The 20,566-nt window shown below is 32.9% G+C and overlaps 1 protein-coding gene across 1 annotated transcript in view; it reads right to left on the bottom strand.

Moving 5' to 3' along the window:
* The window catches only part of LOC143073610 (adhesion G protein-coupled receptor A3-like), an 82,815-nt gene that overhangs the window by 6,202 nt on the left and 56,047 nt on the right, over positions 1-20,566 (bottom strand). The window contains exons 11-16 of the mRNA XM_076249280.1: positions 8,726-8,912; positions 6,960-7,061; positions 4,265-4,368; positions 3,036-3,163; positions 1,860-2,045; positions 116-295 (exon numbers count right to left, since the gene is read on the bottom strand). Coding sequence (XP_076105395.1) covers positions 116-295; positions 1,860-2,045; positions 3,036-3,163; positions 4,265-4,368; positions 6,960-7,061; positions 8,726-8,912 — 887 coding nt within the window. The remainder of the gene's footprint in view (positions 1-115; positions 296-1,859; positions 2,046-3,035; positions 3,164-4,264; positions 4,369-6,959; positions 7,062-8,725; positions 8,913-20,566) is intronic.

Below are 20,566 nucleotides of genomic sequence, written 5' to 3'. Positions count from 1 at the left end.
TTCCAGTAATTTTAACACCTACCAATGTGATAATTTTTTTTTTTGAAAGATGTTATTCCCATGAAACATATCTATTGTTCTAGTTGAATTGACTTGTTTGAAGATATATACTTACTAATTAGAGTCTGCATAATGATCTAAACTGATAGCAGCTGTAATGCCACATACAATGATGGGTACACCGTACCCTAGGAGGTAGAAGCGTAACATAGGCTGAGGAGGTAACGGCATGTTAACTGGGTCAGGAGGAGGCGCTGGTGGCTTGTCAGATTTGGTAAACTTCTTTAACAGATTGCTGAAAAACAATGATTAAAACAAAAATACAAAATCTATATGTGAAAGTGATGATATTAACAAATAAACTGAATGCAGATTAAGTGTATTTGAGTAATAAATTCTAAGTGTTTTTGAGTGATAAATTCTAAGTGTTTGTGAGTGATAAATTCTAAACTTCTTGATAGCTTTTAACAAGCAAACACATGTTTTGCAAAGTTAAGTTTTTGGCAATTCTTTCTATTGCTAATTTTAATCAAATTAATAGTTTCAAGGTTCAAAATAATACTTCCCTAAAGTTCTTTATTTAAAAAAAAAAAATAAAAACCATAGATATACAGACAGCAAATGACTAATTCATGTTGAACATGACAATCATTAGTTATTTATTGATTAAACTCCCATATGTATAACACATTTGTAAGATCTATCACATGCATATCAAAGATGTATGGTTAGCATTAACGCTGGGTGCTGTCTTCTATTATATTGTAGGTCTGTCAACAATCTATTGTCCAAGATTTGAAATTTGTTACAAAAAATGCAAACCATCCGCCTCCCCCCTATAATTTTTTGTTTGTTTGTTTTTTGGAAACCCCCTTTGAGAATTTACCCCAAGACTCAATCCCATCCTTCCCTTTGAAGTATGGAACCTTGTAGTATAATTTCAGAGAGATCGATACACTTAAACACAAGTTATTGTCTGGAAACTGGAAAAATGCTTGTTATTTGCCTTTTTTTGGCCCCTAATTTCTACAAGTTTAAAGCAATTATCCCCAAACTCAATCCCAGCCTTCCTTTTGTGATAAGGAACCTTGTGGTACAATGTCAGTGAGATCCATACACTTACACAGAAGTTATTGTCTGGTAACTCAAAAATGTTGTTTTTTACCCCTTTTTGGCACTTTATTCCAAAACTATTGGCCCCTTAACCCCTTAAAAGAATCCAAACATCATACTTGTGGTATTTCAAATTATGGTACAATTTCAACTAGAAAAATGCTTGTTTTTGGCCCCTCTAGGTTGGGACCATCATCCCCAAAATCAATCCCAACCTTCCTTTTGTGGTATTGAAACTTCTTGAAAAAATTTCATAGAGATACGTTCACTTAAACTTAAGTTATTGTATGGAAACCAATGTGCCTTCAGACGATGACGACATCATACCATTATACGATCCCAAATTTTGGTTTGTGGTCGTAAAAAAACAGTATTTTGTTGTTGCAGTGAGAATAGAAGATCTATCCTTGATCCTGGTATGGTTGTTGGTTTTGAAATCAACTGTTCATATTTCTAAACATCTAAAGGCATGACTGATTAAATGTTAAGATCACCAGCAGTAGATGACTTTCCCCATTGATGATTGCATAATCTCATGTAAATATGTCTAGAAAGGTTTTTCACATTATTTGATGGTGATCTATATAAAAATGTTAAATCTTGAAGTAAGATCTGTATAAATATATTAATTGTTAAAGAAGCCATTTCTATAGATTTTGGCTTTCAAATATTTTAGCATCAAGCATCACTGAAGATGCATACGATCCATTCATTTATTTAAATCTTGATGTTATATAAATACTTACTAAGCTGTGATAGTCACCCAGAACATGGCACATAGCGTTAAGTAATGTATAAATATTCCAACAATCTGGCATGCTAGATAATGGTCCATTCTTTTAACCCCCATTGTAAAAGTTATAATGAGAAGTAAAGAACTAATACAAATATTAATGACTGAATGCTTCATTTTCTTTGGCACATTTATAAATCTGAAAAAAAAGATAATACTATTATTAATCATCATTTAAGAATTAATCAATTATTTTTGTGAAAGGCCTAGATGAAAAACTCTATCATATACAAATTCAATTAATTACACCTTATTTTCAAACGTAATTTATTTACGAATTGAGTTAACAAGTTATTTTTTACTTATTTTCTAGATTACATTAGATTTTTTCAAATAGCTATTCTATGGTTGCAACTCCAGACAATACTCAGATACAATGTATAGAAGCTTGATGTGACTATATATTCCCCAATTCTTTAACCACCTTTTCCATATCAAACATTTCTGGCTAATATATGTTTTTTATTAGATTTATCACAAGGTTTGTTCTTCTATAAGCAACACAATAAGTGCCATATGTGGAGCAGGATTTGTCTACCATTCATGAGCACACGAATCCTAGTTTTGGTGGGGGTTTGTGTTGCTCAGTTTTCTATGTTGTACGTTGTATACTATTGTTTGTCTTTTAATCATTTTTCCTTTATAGTCTTGGCATTGACAATTCTTTTTCAACTAGTGAGTTTAAGTATCCCTTTGGTATCTTTGACACTCTTTTGTACTATATTGGTGATTTTTTCTATCACAGTTTCAAAAGATGTTTTAATGCTGTTGGCTTTGAAATGTTTATTTTTCATCCATGTTCGATTCTGCACCTTTTTCTGTGAATTCAAAGACAGCACGCAATACCTACCAAAAACATGATACATATGTGCAATGTCTACCTGAAACATGATACATATGTGCAGTACCTACCTAAAACATGATACATATGTGCAGTACCTACCAAAAACATGATACATATGTGCAATGTCTACCTAAAACATGATACATATGTGCAGTACCTACCAAAAACATGATAGATATGTGCAGTACCTACCAAAAACATGATACATATGTGCAGTACCTACCAAAAACATGATACATATGTGCAATGTCTACCTAAAACATGATACATATGTGCAATACCTACCTAAAACATGATACATATGTAACAATGACTGCCATTAGACAGAGAATACACACACAGCTTCCAACATATACTGCTGGTTTCATTAAGTGTAACATTTTAAGTAAACCCAAATCATCAGCAACGTGTTCCTGAAAGTAAATAATCAACTTTTTAAAAATAGTGTAATATACAAAAGGCAGTGATCAAAACAAGATTTACTATTTAAAGCTTTATAAATTTAACAGTTAATATATCATTACGTCAATATTGTATATTTTTTGTACAATGTTATATTCTTGTAGATTCACATTCAGTTTGAAATTCTGTTTTCAATTTTGACCATCACTTGCTAGTTTGTTTGTTAACCTATATTTATTTGAAATCTAATTAAAGGTATATAGATCCAAGAATTTATGCATATTTGTGCAGTCAAACATTAAACATATATAGTGCAGTGACATGTTGAGAGTTTTCTGTGACATAAATCAATATTAAATTATGTTCATGCCGTTGACATTCATTAAAGCATACTATCATATTGTGTTGACTTTAATTTTGCAATATCTGTATATAAGAATTGTGTGATGGCTACTTTTTCTCTGTTGAAGCAAAACTGGTATCTTGTTGAAATAAAATAATAAGTAATGAATTCTTTCAGCTGAACTTGATTGGTGAATAACGGATTTCTCTGGTGTAACCCATTCATGAGTGTCCCAAGATTATTCTAATCAAAGCACAGACTGAATTGAGTTACAAGATTTTTCATTTTAATCCAAGTATTTGATTGATGTAATCCATGAAAATTTGAGAATTTATAATAACTGTTTGGAAACACGCTCTATTTATTATGATAACCAGGTCCATGTGTAGATATCTGCCTACCCTGTCAACCTATGGATTGTAGCTATCTGTCTACCCTATGTAATTGTTGATCCTGTCAAACTGATCTTTCTTATTACCGCGACACATCAAATGATAGCCATAACAAAATTTAAAAAAAAAATAATATGTGTTTCAATAATTTTAACAGAAACTAATTGTCCCCACTTCCTACTTGCATCATTAATTCGACATCAGAAATTGAAAAATTGAGAATACATATTCACATCTGTAAATCCCCCTAGCAAAAAAGAACAAATATAACTATACTCTGATTCTTTCAATAATACCTTTCTCTGGAACTCTACAAGTACAAAAATAATAAAACATTATGAGAACCCGCCCCCTTTTTCCCAATATTTAAAACGTACCTCCAGAATTACAAAGCTTGACAGGTGAAAGCAGTGCACAACAGCTGACCCATTGGTAATACTGTGTAGAATGCAACCGTCTGTATTCCATTCTCCTAAGCCATCTACAGTTCGAATAGTACATGTATAATGTTATGCAAATATATTAATACATAAATATTAAATGGAAATTTTGACATAGAACAAATGCAGCTGTCATTTAAACAAAGGATCTGGAGGGGAAACCTCATCACTTAATGTATAGGTATTATAACATATTCAAACAAATCAACTTGTACAGAATAAGGCTAAATATATAGACATTGATTCATTTAGAAAGGTAACTGTGTCATATTATTTTTTGTATACTTATTAAGGAAACTTGTACTTTTTGAATTAGAAACAAAATATCTTTAAATTCAAATTTAACAATTATTGATTTTTTATAAGTACATATTTGAGAAGTATATCTCTGTCTATTCCATTTTTCTATAGGATTGTATCCTTTCTTTCAGCAAAACCATACAATCAAATATATTAACCCACAAAAAAAAAAGAAAACACCATACATTTTACTTTTAAATGTTAAAATAAAACCAGATGCTCTGCAGGGTGCAGCTTTATACGACCGCAGAGGTTGACCCCTGAACGGTTGGGGCAAGTATGGACACAACATTCAAGCTGGATTCAGCTCTAAATTTGGATTGTGATCAAATAGTTGACACAGCATAGGTTTCTGACACAGAATGAATGTGGTCTAATGAACTTAAAATACTTTTTTTTCCTTTGAGCAATTCACTATGCTGTTGAATATTAATCCTCTCAAAAAAATGTTTGAAGAAATTTTATTTTTATTTATGAAATCTGAAATGAGAAAAATTTAACCCCCCCCCCCCCCATTTTTTTTTTTCACATCCCCTTTCCCTTTTTCCAAAACTGATCTCAATTCAAATTTCTAATGGAGTTTGCAACAATAACTACTCATTTAAAAACATCATAAAATATTAAAATGTAACAAAAGGTGCTTGTTATCACTGAATGGTAAAGATTGTTTTAATTTATCAGTTGGTAGTAAAAGTGAATATACATTGTATATTGTATAAACCAATGATTTAAGTTGAACTACTATTCTGGACAAAGAAAGATAACGCCAATCAATTGAAAATTTCTTGCTATTGCACAATATTGTGCAATTAGATATTTCTTGCTATTGCGCAATACTGTGCAATTGAAAATATTTGCTATTGCACAATACTGTGCAATTGAAGATTTCTTGCTATTGTGCAATACTGTGCAATTGAAAATTTCTTGCTATTGCACAATACTGTGCAATTGAAGATTTCTTGCTATTGCTGAATACTGTGCAATTGAAAATTTCTTGCTATTGCACAATACTTAATATAATAATTTTGGATCCTGATTTGAACCAACTTGAAAACTGGGCCCATAATCAAAAATCTAAGTACATGTTTAGATTCAGCATATCAAAAAAGCCCAAGAATTCAATTTTTGTTAAAATCAAACTTAGTTTAATTTTGGACCCTTTGGACTTTAATGTAGACCAATTTGATAACGGGACTAAAAATTAAGAATCTACATACACAGTAAGATTTGGCATATCAAAGAACCCCAATTATTCAATTTTTGATGAAATCAAACAAAGTTTAATTTGGACCCGATTTGGACCAACTTGAAAACTGGGCCCATAATCAAAAATCTAAGTACATTTTTAGATTCAGCATATCAAAGAACCCCAAGGATTCAATTTTTGTCAAAATCAAACTAAGTTTAATTTTGGACCCTTTGGACCTTAATGTAGACCAATTTGAAAACGGGACCAAAAATTAAGAATCTACATACACAGTTAGATTCGGCATATCAAAGGGCCCCAATTATTCAATTTTTGATGAAATCAAACTAAGTTCAATTTTGGACCCTTTGGGCCCCTTATTCCTAAACTGTTGGGACCAAAACTCCCAAAATCATACCCAGCCTTCCTTTAGTGGTCATAAACCTTGTGTTTAAATTTCATAGATTTCTATTTACTTAAACTAAAGTTATGGTGCGAAAACCAAGAATAATGCTTACTTGAGCCCCTTTTTGGCCCCTAATTCCTAAACTGTTCAGACCTCAACTCCCAAAATCAATACCAACCTTCCTTTTGTGGTCATAAACCTTGTGTTTAAATTTCATTGATTTCTATTTACTTAAACTAAAGTTATTGTGCGAAAACCAAGAATAATGCTTATTTGGGCCCTTTTTTGGCCGCTAATTCTTAACTGTTAGAACCAAAACTCCCAAAATCAATCCCAACCTTCCTTTTGTGGTCATAAACCTTGTGTCAAAATTTCATAGATTTCTATTTACTTAAACTTAAGTTATTGTGCGAAAACCAAGAAAATGCTTATTTGGGCCCTTTTTGGCCCCTAATTCCTAAAATGTTGGGATCAAAACTCCCAAAATCAATCCCAACCTTCCTTTTGTGGTCATAAACCTTGTGTTAAAATTTCATAGATTTCTATTCACTTTTACTAAAGTTCGAGTGCGAAAACTAAAAGTATTCGGACGACGACGACGCAGACGCAAACGACGACGCCAACGTGATAGCAATATACGACGAAAAATTTTAATTTTTTATGGGTCGTATAAAAAATTAATCAATTAAAACAAAGAATTCATTGTTTTCTTCATTGACAATTATAAACTATTAAATTACCATTAGCCTCAAAGTTCCAGTAAGCTGAATATAACTGTTTTGACTTGGCTCTGATCTTAAAGGTCAGCACAATAGGTTCTGTCAAGTTATAAATGGGGGTGGCTGAAAATATATAAAATGGTAAAGATTAAAATATGAATACGAGAAAGGTATTCAGATCTCTTATATAATTGATATACATATATTTGTTATTCAATATTTAAATAATACACCAGTATCTCCTTATAAATATAACATTTGTTTTATTGCTGAATTATGTAAAACCTAAATATGTCAGTAAGAAATGCCTGCCCCTGCCTGCAGTCTTATCACAACAAGTCAATGAACTAGCAAAACATTGCAAACTCTATCTTTAACTGATCATTATATATTAATGTACCAAAAAAATTCCCAGATCTGCAGGCATTACAAAAGAAAAGTACAGACCAGTATAATTTCAATAAAATTTTCAATGTTCAAAGGCTGTACCATAATTTTCTGACAAATCAGTCAACCTGAACCAATCACTCTATCCACATGTTATTTGAATCAGAATCATCGTTAAAAACAAATAATGTTCCAAATCTACAGTCATAATGAAAATGTAAGGGCAACTGTTGGATTCCAGAATGTAAGAATGACAGACATTGGTAATATTGAAGTATAAATCAATAGGCATTGCATAAACAATCTTAATGAAAACTTTACATTACAATATAGAAGACAAGAGTGCACACGCTGAAATGTCTAGCCTTCTTTACTTACGAAGAGCGGAACGAAACTTAAACTTGATATGTAACTCATCATGGTTTACTCACATACCAAAAATCAGCCCAATATTAAAAAAAGTCTGTATAATGGTTTGCTGTGGAATGACGGAATGATGTAATGGCGGAATGACGAACAAGGGTAAAACTATATGGCACCGACATCTTTGTTGCGGGGCCATAAAAATTGGGACTAAAATTTTATCTTTTTTTGTAGAGACCAAGTGTAAAACATAGGCTTTTATAGCTTGCTGTTCTGTGTGAGCCGTATTGAAGACCATATTTTAACCTACATGTATAATGTTGTTTTTTTTATATAAATTGTGACTTTGATGGAGAGTTGTCTCATTGGCACTCATACCACATCTTCTTATATATATTTGATTCTCCAATATCCTGATTTTTTCAATTTATAGCAATGCACAGTTCATGAAAAAGTTAAAATTGATTACCATTATCACAGGTTTCTGATATTCATTAGTAATAAAAGTTGCTTTAAAAATAATGTTACATACAAGGACAAACTAGTAGTCCTTTGTTATTTTACGTATCATTATCATTTTGTTTAGGTTTCTTTTGTATCAGACTAGAACTTCTTTTAAACTGAGTTTTACTGTGCATATTGCTATGTGTTTCTTTATTCTACATCAGCTTGAGGTATAGGGGGAGGGTTGAGATCTCACAAAACATGTTTCACCCCGCCTCATGTTTGCACTTGTTTCAAGTCTGTTAGTCAGAAGCCTCGGGCCTTTTTTAGTCTTGCATGTATAAAACTTTAGTTCATTTATATGTTCGGCAATTTTAGTGTGACATCCATTTTCACTGAACTAGTAAACTGTTTTATCTAGGGGCCAACTGAGGACCACCACCAGGTGCAGGATTTTCTCTTTTTTTGGTCTTTGGTCGAGTTGTTGTCTCTTTGACATATTTCCCATTTTCATTCTCAATTTAATGACAACTAATATAGGTACTGGTATCTTAACCACAGTATATCCCTTGATTAAAGAAGTCAATACTTACAGATATTAACAGTTAGAACTGGTGACACAGCAGTCAGAACTTTTCCTTGCAATAAAGGATCCTTTGGAGACACAGTGATGGGGAACAATGAAGGCTCCTTGTAAGCCACAAAGTGAAAAGTAACAGAATCATCCAATGCTATGTCGGTGTTGTTCCTTATTAAGGATTTTGGCAAGTAGACAAATCCCTGAAATAGAAAAGGAATATGTTGTAATTGACTGGTTTACCAAAGGTTTGATCGATCTGATTGAGTAACCCACAGTTCTTTACTGACTGATTAATCTTCAGTTTGTAACTAAATAAGTAACTTTTGTTAATAACTGAATGAGTAACTACAGGTTAGTAACTGAATGAGTAATTAAGGTAAGTAACTAAATGAGTAACTTTAAGTAAGTAACTGAATGAATTACTCATGGTACGTATCTGAATGAGTTACTCATGGTAAGTAACTGAACGAGTTACTCATGGTAAGTAACTGAATGAGTTACTCATGGTAAGTATCTGAATGAGTAACTTGTGGTAAGTAACTGAATCATTGAGTAACATAGTTTTGTAACTAACAGAGAAGCATAACGTCGCTGGGCTTCTAAAATGTCGTAAATTACAAATTTTTCAATAAAAAAAATTCTCACAAACAGGCTTTGAAATTTTTGGCAAAATGCATGCTTCCAAAATGTCGTATGTGAACTTGAACATTTTTGTAAATAGCAGTGAAATAAAAACTTTGACATTTCTGGATTATCCAAGAACTTAAACTATTTTCACAGAAATAAAGAAATGTACAATTATTTTTTTCCCAAAGCCATTCTACAACGATTTTTAAGTTTTCATACAACATTTTGGAAGCAAACTTTACAAACAACTGACATTGGCAATTTTGTAATATGTCTTATTTCACACATTTTGATTGGTCTAACTGTATTCTATTTTGTAATACCAAAGATTTCCTGCCGCCCAGACCATTGGTGTCAAAAAGTATTTTTAGCCAAAAAAGTCATATACGACATTTTAGAAGCCCAGCGACGATAAGGTTTATCATGTTTATAGCTAAACCTTTCATAATACAATTAGGCAGGACATTCAGATAAATGACATCCCAGTTACTGAGTGTACTAATGGGCACTTCTAACCAATCATTCTCTCTCTCTTTTTACAAAATATAGTTTATCAATCTTTGCACAATGTAATGTATATGTAATGTATGCATTTTTTTTTTACTGTTATGCCCTGACAAGGCACTTCTCACTGGACAGAGGCCAACAAATCACAGAAAGCTTCATCAATTAACGCTGAGTAGTTTTGTCATAAAACTTTTAACATGTACAAATTTTAAATAAGCAAAGTTCTATAATCTAAAAAGTTATCTTATCTGGTAAATAAACTACAATTGACAAATGGAAAAGATAAAGAAACTAAACAATAACTCAATTAAATGTTGGCAGAAAACTCTCATTGCTGTAGAAATCTTGACAGATTTTTGTATTTCTTGTACAAATGTTATAAATCTGTGTTTATTTTGTTAGATAAAATCAACTGTGTAATGAATTACTGATGTAACATAACTGATTTCAAATTATCAACATTGCCTTCCTCCTTAACAATGCATTAGATATTTCATTTCTCACGATCAAAATTCAATGCTTTCAAGAGGATAGATTACATTTATAATAAATATTTCAGACTTTTTAAAAATTTCTAAGGTTTATTTTGTTCGACAAAAGATTTCTTAAGTCACTTGACAACTTTGAACAAAAGATAAGCCTGTATCCTTTACAATCCAACTCTGATACAGAATTCTAGGCAAAAAATAACCCAACCCCTTCTGATCCAAATAATACTCATGTTAGATAAAGACAGACAGGTTGGTATTCGTAATACACCAAACCAATACAATTATTGTGCAGCAGATCACTTAAACATGAGACATTTTTCTATTTTATTATAAATTGCCACTTAAATTCAACTTTAGGCTTCAAAGTCAAACTTATGATTTTAATCAAGCTTGCATTGACTTTATGTAAATAACGAAATTCACAATTTTAATCAATTAAACGTAGACAGAGAAATGATTTTGACCAACTTACTTCAATGATATGATCCTACCATAGGACACCTCAAAGGTAGAGATGACAAAAACTCACTACTATCAATATTAGATGCAAAGATATGCATGTTAGATTTTTATCAACATGTCATGTTGACTTAAACGATTTGAACAATGGGCTTACTGGTGATTATGTTTGTTCAACCTTAAAATTGTAATGTTAATTTCCAATCTCCTTCCTGACTGTTTGATGTTCCCCATCAGTTTGATTAGAGAGAAGAAAAATAGGTTAACTACTGAATATTTTAATCAATATTTAAAGAAATTTTCTTACCTTAACTTAAGGCGAAGTGTACGTAATTAAACTACACAATAGATTTTTTTAAAATTTTACATGTAGATTCTGCTTGTAAAAATAAATCGGAAAATAAAATAAAAAAAGGGGGTAACCGTTTTCGTTTTTGAGATACGAGCTGTTGAAGTTAACAGCATCATACACCAAAATTACAAAGGATATATAGGGAAAATCGTGAAATTCGGCAGGAATTGTTACATTTCCAAGATTTTCTATTATATTAGACAATCGATTTTTTTTTTAATTTATGAGACGATTCTAAAATGTCTGAGGAATCGATTGGTGCAAAGAAAGTCCTTAGCAACCGTGCTACTTTTCAAGCTATACCCTGTTAAAGTTGAATCTTGAGTGTAAAAAAACAAAAAACAACGACAACGTTATTGACGTCGCTGCAACACTTACGACGCTTCATATAGTTCTATACTTGTATGAAATATAGACCGTTTTGTTGGAGTTCGTGTTGCTCGGTCTTTAGTTCTTTATGTTACGTTTTGTGTACTATTGTATTGTATTTGTCTATTATATTCGGGTGGATGCGAAGATCGCCAAGCTAGAAAACGGTTGACATTTTCTTCATTATGAACTAGAACTATTTTCGACCTTGGTGCCTTCTTTTTGTTAAAATCTAAACACTGCGACGTGTTTTCAAAATCTTTGTTCCCATAAACTTCATTTCATTAAGGTCTCTTCTCAGTATATCAGCCATCTGTCTGGCACAGGATAACAACTCAATATTTAAGTAAATTTAAGTTGTGTGGTAATTGTTAGTACATTTGGGTAAATTAATCTTATCTTTGTGCCGCATAAGCATTTCTATAATTCAACACATCCCTGAGCCACGACATTATATATTTTATGCACTGCATGCGCTTCTTTTTATCACAATCCAGACCGGCTAGTAACCGTTGTATAACTTTACACGTCTGAAGACGAATATTTGCGTGAAACATTTTTGTATGATTTTTATTTCTGGAAATCAATCTGAAATCTACAACAGTCCTTTTCCGAAAGTCGGGCTTGACCTTTACTTTTATGTGCATTCGGGATTTACACAAATTGTAACCCGAATAATTCAGTCGTATTATTCAGCTGATGTACGAATGCTACATTCCTCGTGTGGGAGAAAATCAGACATGGAAATTTTAAGGGCTTGAATTATTCGAGTTAGTCAAATTGAAACTCTGGAATATATTTCTAGCTGTTCGGAATTCGCGGAAACAAATGATTGTTTTTCGGCATTACGGTATTGAACCAATATGAGTCAGAGATACCAATTATTTCTATCAATTTGGGGGGGGGGGGGGGGGGGGTCAACATTGATAGTCAAAAAACGTTGAAATATTCGATAAAAAACGTTGAATGTAAATTATATGAACTCCAAAGTCTCATATTATAAGACTAGTAAACCACAGTCTTCTCAATTCTTGTATGATCATGAACTAGGTGAAAACCTAGAGCTGACCGAGTGCGAGATCCTCATGGATAATCATCGAGGTCGTTAAACACCCCTTGCAGTAAACTTGGGTTAAATTTTAAAAAAAATCAAAATGTAATAGTCTGAACACATTTCACCTCTCATTTCAATAAATATTAAATTGCAGTTACAAGTATCACAAAACTTCCCTGACCTCTTTTCTTTAACCATAATAGAGGGAGGAGGGAAGGAGGGATCCAGATCCCGAAATCCCGGGCTTAAAAACACGAAATCCCGAGGTCCCGAATTTAAAAAAAATTAAATCCCGACTACCCGAAATTCGGAAATAGAATTCCCGGATCGCGAAAGTGTCAATCTCGAAATCCCCAGCTTAAAAACACCCGATCCCGGAGTTCCGATAAAGGTCCTACCCCCCCCTTTTTCCCCCCGTAATTCTATATTCTATTCATTCATAATCTTGAATTGAGACTTGATACTTCAAAATGACATTCTCTAATTTTGAATGATGCACACAGGCACAATAAAAGAAAACAGATTTCGCTATATCTCTTCGAAATTGGAATTTGTGAAAGAAGAAATGACATGTTATATTTTATCTTATATGTGTACTTTCAATTTCAATATGGTTCTAAATTTAGATTTAGTTTTCCCATAAATTGCGGACGGAATAGAAGACACCCTGTTTATTTTCTGCACATGTAGAAAAAGTTGAAAACTGGGAGTTGAATGACATAATTTTTACTTATTTTAAGATAAATGTTGCAGTGAGACAACTTTTAAGTTACTGAGTAATTTTTGGGGCATAATTTGTTTATTTTTTGTTTGATTTCCGTCTTTGTTCTTCCTACTTGTAAGTGTTGCACTAGTGGTCAAATTATTCTCTTGGTATCGTCTGATATCTTGTATGAAAATAAATCATGTCCTTAAATTTTCAATTGCACAAAATACGAACATTTCAACGTCTTTTTAATTAAACAAGTAAATTCACACGTCTTTCATTAATTATTTGTAACCTTTTATAAAACTTTACGTTGAGTACTGTGTTTTTCGTTCAAGACTACGGCTTTTTAAACGATATTAATGGGTCAATTCAGGTTTTATTTTAATTAATTTGATATCAATAGAAGAAAATTTTTTACATGTTTATTTCTTTATTTCTTTATAATATGTTGTGAGGCGTTTTTTTTTCTTTCTGATGATATCATAAACACGAAATGCCTTCTCCTACGTATCTAAAACAAAAAAAAAAGTGTTTATAAGTCAGGCTGCACACAGAACAACGTACAGAATGCTGTGATTTCTAGTTGGAGTTATTTAGATAATTTCTATGAGGTTTAAGACAGCACAGGCGTGCTTGTTGGATTCATTGTAGACCGCAGAAAGTAGTTTCTCTTTCGTGTGTCCTTTCTTGGATTAAGGGAGATAACTTGCGTAACTAACGACGAACGTTTTTAATCCCGTATTCCGCTAGAGGCGTGCAATTACGTACACTTCGCCTTAAGGGAAAAGACTACAACAAATTCTGTTAAGTAATAATTAAATATAATTTATAAACTTTCCTACCTAAAGCATCCTATTAATTAACCTTAGTTTCTGTTTATGAGGAAGAGAATATGCTCTTGTGTTCAGTATTGCAATGAACAATCATATGCATTCATACAAAACATCAGGCAATGGATAATGTGTATGGGTGGTTAAAAATAAGACAGTCTTTGAATATCTGTATTTGTTAGTTACAAATTTTACTCTAATATATGGCTATAATCTCAAAGTGATCAGTTATTGATCATATTTTACCTAAGAAAAAGATTGCCAAATTAATCTCTGTAAACTTTCTTACTTTCTGGTGCACCAAAAACCTAGCCTAAATAAGTATGTAAGAATTATTTAACAACACTGCCTATAAAAAACCCAGACTTTTCTAAACTGTCAAATCCCTATTTTTGTGTGTAAAAGTGGAGACAAATCAGACATAAAGTGATGAGAAAAGCTGTCATAGTCACTTGGGCCAGGTGAGCTAATAAGGAAATGAGTTGTGACTTATGTAATGAGACAACTATCCACAAGAGTCATAGTCACTGTGGCCAGGTGAGCTAATAAGGAAATGAGTTGTGACTTATGTAATGAGACAACTATCCACCAGTCAGGTGAGCTAATAAGGAAATGAGTTGTGACTTATGTAATGAGACAACTATCCACAAGAGTCATAGTCACTGTGGCCAGGTGAGCTAATAAGGAAATGAGTTGTGACTTATGTAATGAGACAACTATCCACAAGAGGCATAGTCACTGTGGCCAGGTGAGCTAATAAGGAAATGAGTTGTGACTTATGTAATGAGACAACTATCCACAAGAGTCATAGTCACTGTGGTCAGGTGAGCTAATAAGGAAATGAGTTGTGACTTATGTAATGAGACAACTATCCACCAGTCAGGTGAGCTAATAAGGAAATGAGTTGTGACTTATGTAATGAGACAACTATCCACAAGAGTCATAGTCACTGTGGCCAGGTGAGCTAATAAGGAAATGAGTTGTGACTTATGTAATGAGACAACTATCCACAAGAGTCATAGTCACTTGGGCCAGGTGAGCTAATAAGGAAATGAGTTGTGACTTATGTAATGAGACAACTATCCACAAGAGTCATAGTCACTGTGGTCAGGTGAGCTAATAAGGAAATGAGTTGTGACTTATGTAATGAGACAACTATCCACCAGTCAGGTGAGCTAATAAGGAAATGAGTTGTGACTTATGTAATGAGACAACTATCCACAAGAGTCATAGTCACTGTGGCCAGGTGAGCTAATAAGGAAATGAGTTGTGACTTATGTAATGAGACAACTATCCACAAGAGTCATAGTCACTTGGGCCAGGTGAGCTAATAAGGAAATGAGTTGTGACTTATGTAATGAGACAACTATCCACCAGTCAGGTGAGCTAATAAGGAAATGAGTTGTGACTTATGTAATGAGACAACTATCCACAAGAGTCATAGTCACTGTGGTCAGGTGAGCTAATAAGGAAATGAGTTGTGACTTATGTAATGAGACAACTATCCACAAGAGTCATAGTCACTTGGGCCAGGTGAGCTAATAAGGAAATGAGTTGTGACTTATGTAATGAGACAACTATCCACAAGAGTCATAGTCACTGTGGTCAGGTGAGCTAATAAGGAAATGAGTTGTGACTTATGTAATGAGACAACTATCCACCAGTCAGGTGAGCTAATAAGGAAATGAGTTGTGACTTATGTAATGAGACAACTATCCACCAGAGTCAAATTGACTTAGATGTAAGAGCTTTTTATATACTTCAGCTTACTATACAGTATGGGTTTTGCTCATTGTTGAAGGCTGTACAGTTACCTGGCTTCCTTAGGTCCGTTGATAGTTCACATTGGCAATTATACCTCATTTCTTTATTTTTATAAATTCAGCAACAAGATAACTGTACTCTTCCGTCATCCTCCATTCAATGTAGGAGATTATTATACATTGAATCAGCTATCAACATATAAATACAACTTGAGTAATACAGTTAAACTGTAAAATTAAAAAAATAAAGCAATTTGAATAACTTGTGATATCAAATCCTTACTACAATTTCACAATTTTGATTTGAAGAGCCTAACAATGTTAAGATTAAGATATCACTTTCCAATTTCTCCCTCATTATATCATTAAGTGGTAAATGATCTATACCATTCATACGAAGACATGCAAAATTAACCATGTTTGAATGGATCATTACTGACATTGTAAGCAGATAAGATCTTGTGGTTACAAATACAACCAAACTAAAATGGTTGGTACCTGTACACCAATACTACAGCATGGTACTACTAACAACCAATTCACAATAAATCCTTGTACAAAACTTGACAGCAAAGTCACTATGGGAACATTCTTTTTATAAGATTTGATTTTTAACTTACAAGGTTATGTCTTATTACTACAGTTCAAGGATTAAGAGGTTCATAGGACACTGAAATATGATGTGATTTAAATAAGCAAAGTAAAATTCCTTTTCAACAAATGACATGTATATAACTTATTTTTTATAATTCTGTGTGAGTCCCTTATGACTTTAACTGTTATCCTATTGATGACTGGTAGTTCCTTATGTCCAGTGACAGATATTACATGTACACACAAAATATATTGAAATCATTAATTTTTTGGGGTGTATTAAGTCCTTTTTTTGGATTACTACTGTTCAGGACTACTCAGTGTCTAAATTTATACAAAAGGATGTGCATAGACAAGAGAAAGTATATAGTTAAATGGGCTTAAAAGGTTTAAATAGGTTGGTTAATTTAAAAACCCATACTACCAAAGAAAGAAAATGGGTAGAGTTTTGACTGACACTGGAAAACTAGGCCAGGTTGCATGTGGTATGAAATTCACATTTTAATCAAATTGAGAATGGAAATCGGAAATGTGTCAAAGCGACAACAACCCGACCATAGAGCAGACAACAGCTGAAGGCCACCAATGGGTTTTCAATGTAGGGAGAAACTCCCACACCCGGAGGTGTCCATCTAGCTAAAAGGGTCCTGCAGATCTGGTATACCATTTCTAGCTCACAATAATAATAAAATATAATATTGAAGAGAAAAAAATCAACTTTTAAAACTCAAATTTCAAAATTGATCGTGAATGTTAAACGCCAATGGTCATCAAGGTAAAAAAATTCATTCCTAAAATAAAATTATTATGCCTTTCAAGCAGATAATAATGTCTATCATTTAAGTGTATGATCATATGATCCCTGAGGCTTCCAAGGTGACATGATTGTTTATAGTTATGTCAATGAAATTTAACTCCCAGTTATTATTCTGAACTGTTAGTAATCATATTGTTTAATGTTGCAGAAAGGGACCTTAAGAAAAGAAAGAATGTTACAATTCAAAAGATGTACACAAGTTTCCAAAAACGTCCATTATTCCCAGCCAGCACAAAAATTGCTTATTTTCTACTTACAACAATTCAAAGGTGTATATAGTCAACCACCAAGAAAGTCAGAGTTGTATACTAAGCTGAATTTTTTAAAGGTGTTAACTTAAATATACTATTATATATACTATTAATTTATGTATTTCTCTATTCTTGCATTTATTTGTACTGTATTCCTGTCATGTAATGTTGTCATTTTAGCGGTTTATCTAACATGGCCATAAAGCTTGAGGTTTGGCTAGCACTCAACCAGGTTCAACCCACCAAGTCAGGGAATATGGCAGTTGTTATCTAATAGTTCGTGTCTATGTATGCTAGCATTTGTTTTTTTGTTGCACTTCAGTGTATCTGTTGCTTCCTTGTTTTCCTGTTACAGTTAATGTGTTTCCCTCGATTTTAGTTTGTAACCCTTCACTTACCAACAATTTCATATGAGTACATTTAGAGACCAATAAATTCAATGTTGAATGAAGATGTACACTCTGACACATAAACATACAAAAAAATAAGTAAGTTAACAAGAATTCAAAAGGTCTGCATTCAGCAAACAAGAAAGATCCCATCCAGCCACAATAAAGTTTGAAGTTTCACACTCAAACATATAAGTTGCATCCTAGCTAACAAGACCATTAAAATAGTTAGCACATCTACTTAAAGGGGGAACACTAAATCAAATGGGAACTGCTGTATGGACTTAGATATATACAATACTAGTAAGCAACAAATGTTGAAGGTGTACATTCAGTAACCCAGATTTAAATGCTTTGGCTTGGCAACCAAGTTGTAGATTTAAGTATACCCTCAGTCACCTAGAATTTTTTAGTTGTCTACTTATCTACTAAAAACTTTAAAGTCATAAATAGGAAATATGAAGCTTAAATATATTCAATTGAAAAAAAAAACAAGAATTTAATAAAAGTGAACACTCAGTCACCATGCAGATCAAAAGTATAAAGTTTTTTGAGCATAAGCTCAGTATATAAGAAGTTTAAAGGCTGCAATTGAATATTTACCAGTTGTATACTCATCTACCAGGTATTTCCTACAGACTTGTATCTAATTCAAGCAATCCTGTTACGTAATACAGAGCTAATTCTCATGCCAGTTGTCAAGTGTCACAACTGACAGTATATAGATCGCCATAGTAAACATAACTTTTTATTAATAATATCTAGGATGTGAAGATTCCTCCCATCAGTACAATACAGGCACTAATTTGTTTTTCCCACAGCAGGGAGGAGATACTTTATATTTACATCACACAGCTAATGTACCAATCTACCAGTGTTTACTCACATGGGAGGCAGTTAACCTTCAACTACAGGTAATCATTTTCAATTACAAAAAAAATGAATACAAAATAATTGCAGACTTTGTAATCCTTTTGACATAAATTATCTCCCCCTACAGATATAATAACAACCATTATCCTGCTGTGACTTTTATGTTAAAACCCTTAAAACTAGGATGTCTGCCAGTGTTTCTCAGTTACAGTAAATTAATGGAGATCTTCTACTTCTCAATACTAGTCATTAACTTTAATTCTTCCAACTTTATAAACTGACTATTTATTTGTTATATTGTAGGTTTTCCCAGGTTTTCTATCATAAATTAATCTAGTATTGGAGACAGAAATATATTTATGATATGCTTTTCAGTTTTTATGATTAGTCATGTTTCCATTATGTAATTCATGGGTTCATGTTTGCATATAAGCAATATTGAAAATGTGAACCTGATGGAACTTCTTCATGGAAGAGGGGGAGGACAGGGGGTACCCTTCTCCCTTCTCCCACCCCTCTTCTCCTTTCTCCTACCCCCGTTCTCCTTTCTCCCATTAGAATAAAACATCTCCTTTTGAGATATTTTTTCTTGAAATATTAGAAAATATTTTAAAAGGAGAGATATTTTATTTTTTCTCCTTTCTCCCAGCCTTCCTCTCCTTTCTCCTACCCCCTTTCTCCTTTCTCCCACCCCCTTTCTCCTTTCTCCTACCCCCTTTCTCCCTGTCTCCCTTACCCCTGTCCTCCCCCTCATGGAAGTAGGCCGTCTCATAAACTGTCATTTTTTGTTGATTTTTACCTATTAGTCTTTGTTAAATTTGAACTTTTCCAAAAAATCTGCAGAATTTATCTTTGTTTCAAATAAAGAAATACTTGGCATGAGTAAACTTTTATCCTGTCCAGTTCTATAGAAAAAAATTCACATAACATTTCATTGCATATAAGAAAATAACCATCACTGGAAGTTAACCAATCAAATTTCTCCCCTTATTTTGTCTGTGTACAAGGTTTAGTCACCATGTAACCTCAAGATTACAAAATATTCTATAGAAATCCCAAATAAAAAAATAATGGTGCTTTGAAATACCCAAGGCATATGTTTATGACACATTACCTACAACTGTCAAATTCAAGGGAATATTTTTTTCGACCTATTTTCGTATACAAGCGATGTGACGTACCAAGATTTGGTGGTATTACACCTCAAGTGAAAAAGTTTAGGACCCTCTAACTTCAATTGTCATGATATATATATATATATATATGCTATAGACGGCTGTCACAAGAAACTGGCTTCAGCAAGTAGTTTTACAATTGATACATCTACTACTGATGTCTACTGGTAGTTCATACTAAGAATGTCCAATAGTCAAAGATTTTTTTGATTTTTGGTGTTTTAATGCCACTTTTAAGCATCACATTTAGGGTGTTTCGTAGCGGTCAGTTTTTATTGCTGGAGGAGGCCGGAGTGCCTGGAGAAAACCTCCAACCTTCCATAGGAAAACTGATAATCCTAGTCAATTAAGATTGGAGTCGAGTGCACCTGCACAAACGGGGTTCAAACTCACAACATCAGTGTTGACTGGCTAGTGATTACAGTAGTAACTACTTAGACCACTTAGCCACCGAGACCCCTGAATAGTAAAAGAGATGATAGATACCAAAGGGACCATTTAGCCATCGAGACCCCTGAATAGTAAAACAGATAATAGATACCGAAGGGACCATTTAGCCATCGAGACCCCTGAATAGTAAAACAGATAATAGAT

The sequence above is a fragment of the Mytilus galloprovincialis genome, chromosome 4, assembly GCF_965363235.1.
Source record: "Mytilus galloprovincialis chromosome 4, xbMytGall1.hap1.1, whole genome shotgun sequence".
Classification (NCBI taxonomy): domain Eukaryota; kingdom Metazoa; phylum Mollusca; class Bivalvia; order Mytilida; family Mytilidae; genus Mytilus; species Mytilus galloprovincialis.
The sequence above is the reverse complement of the archived record's forward strand: the minus strand, read 5'-3'. Positions and strand labels throughout refer to the sequence as shown.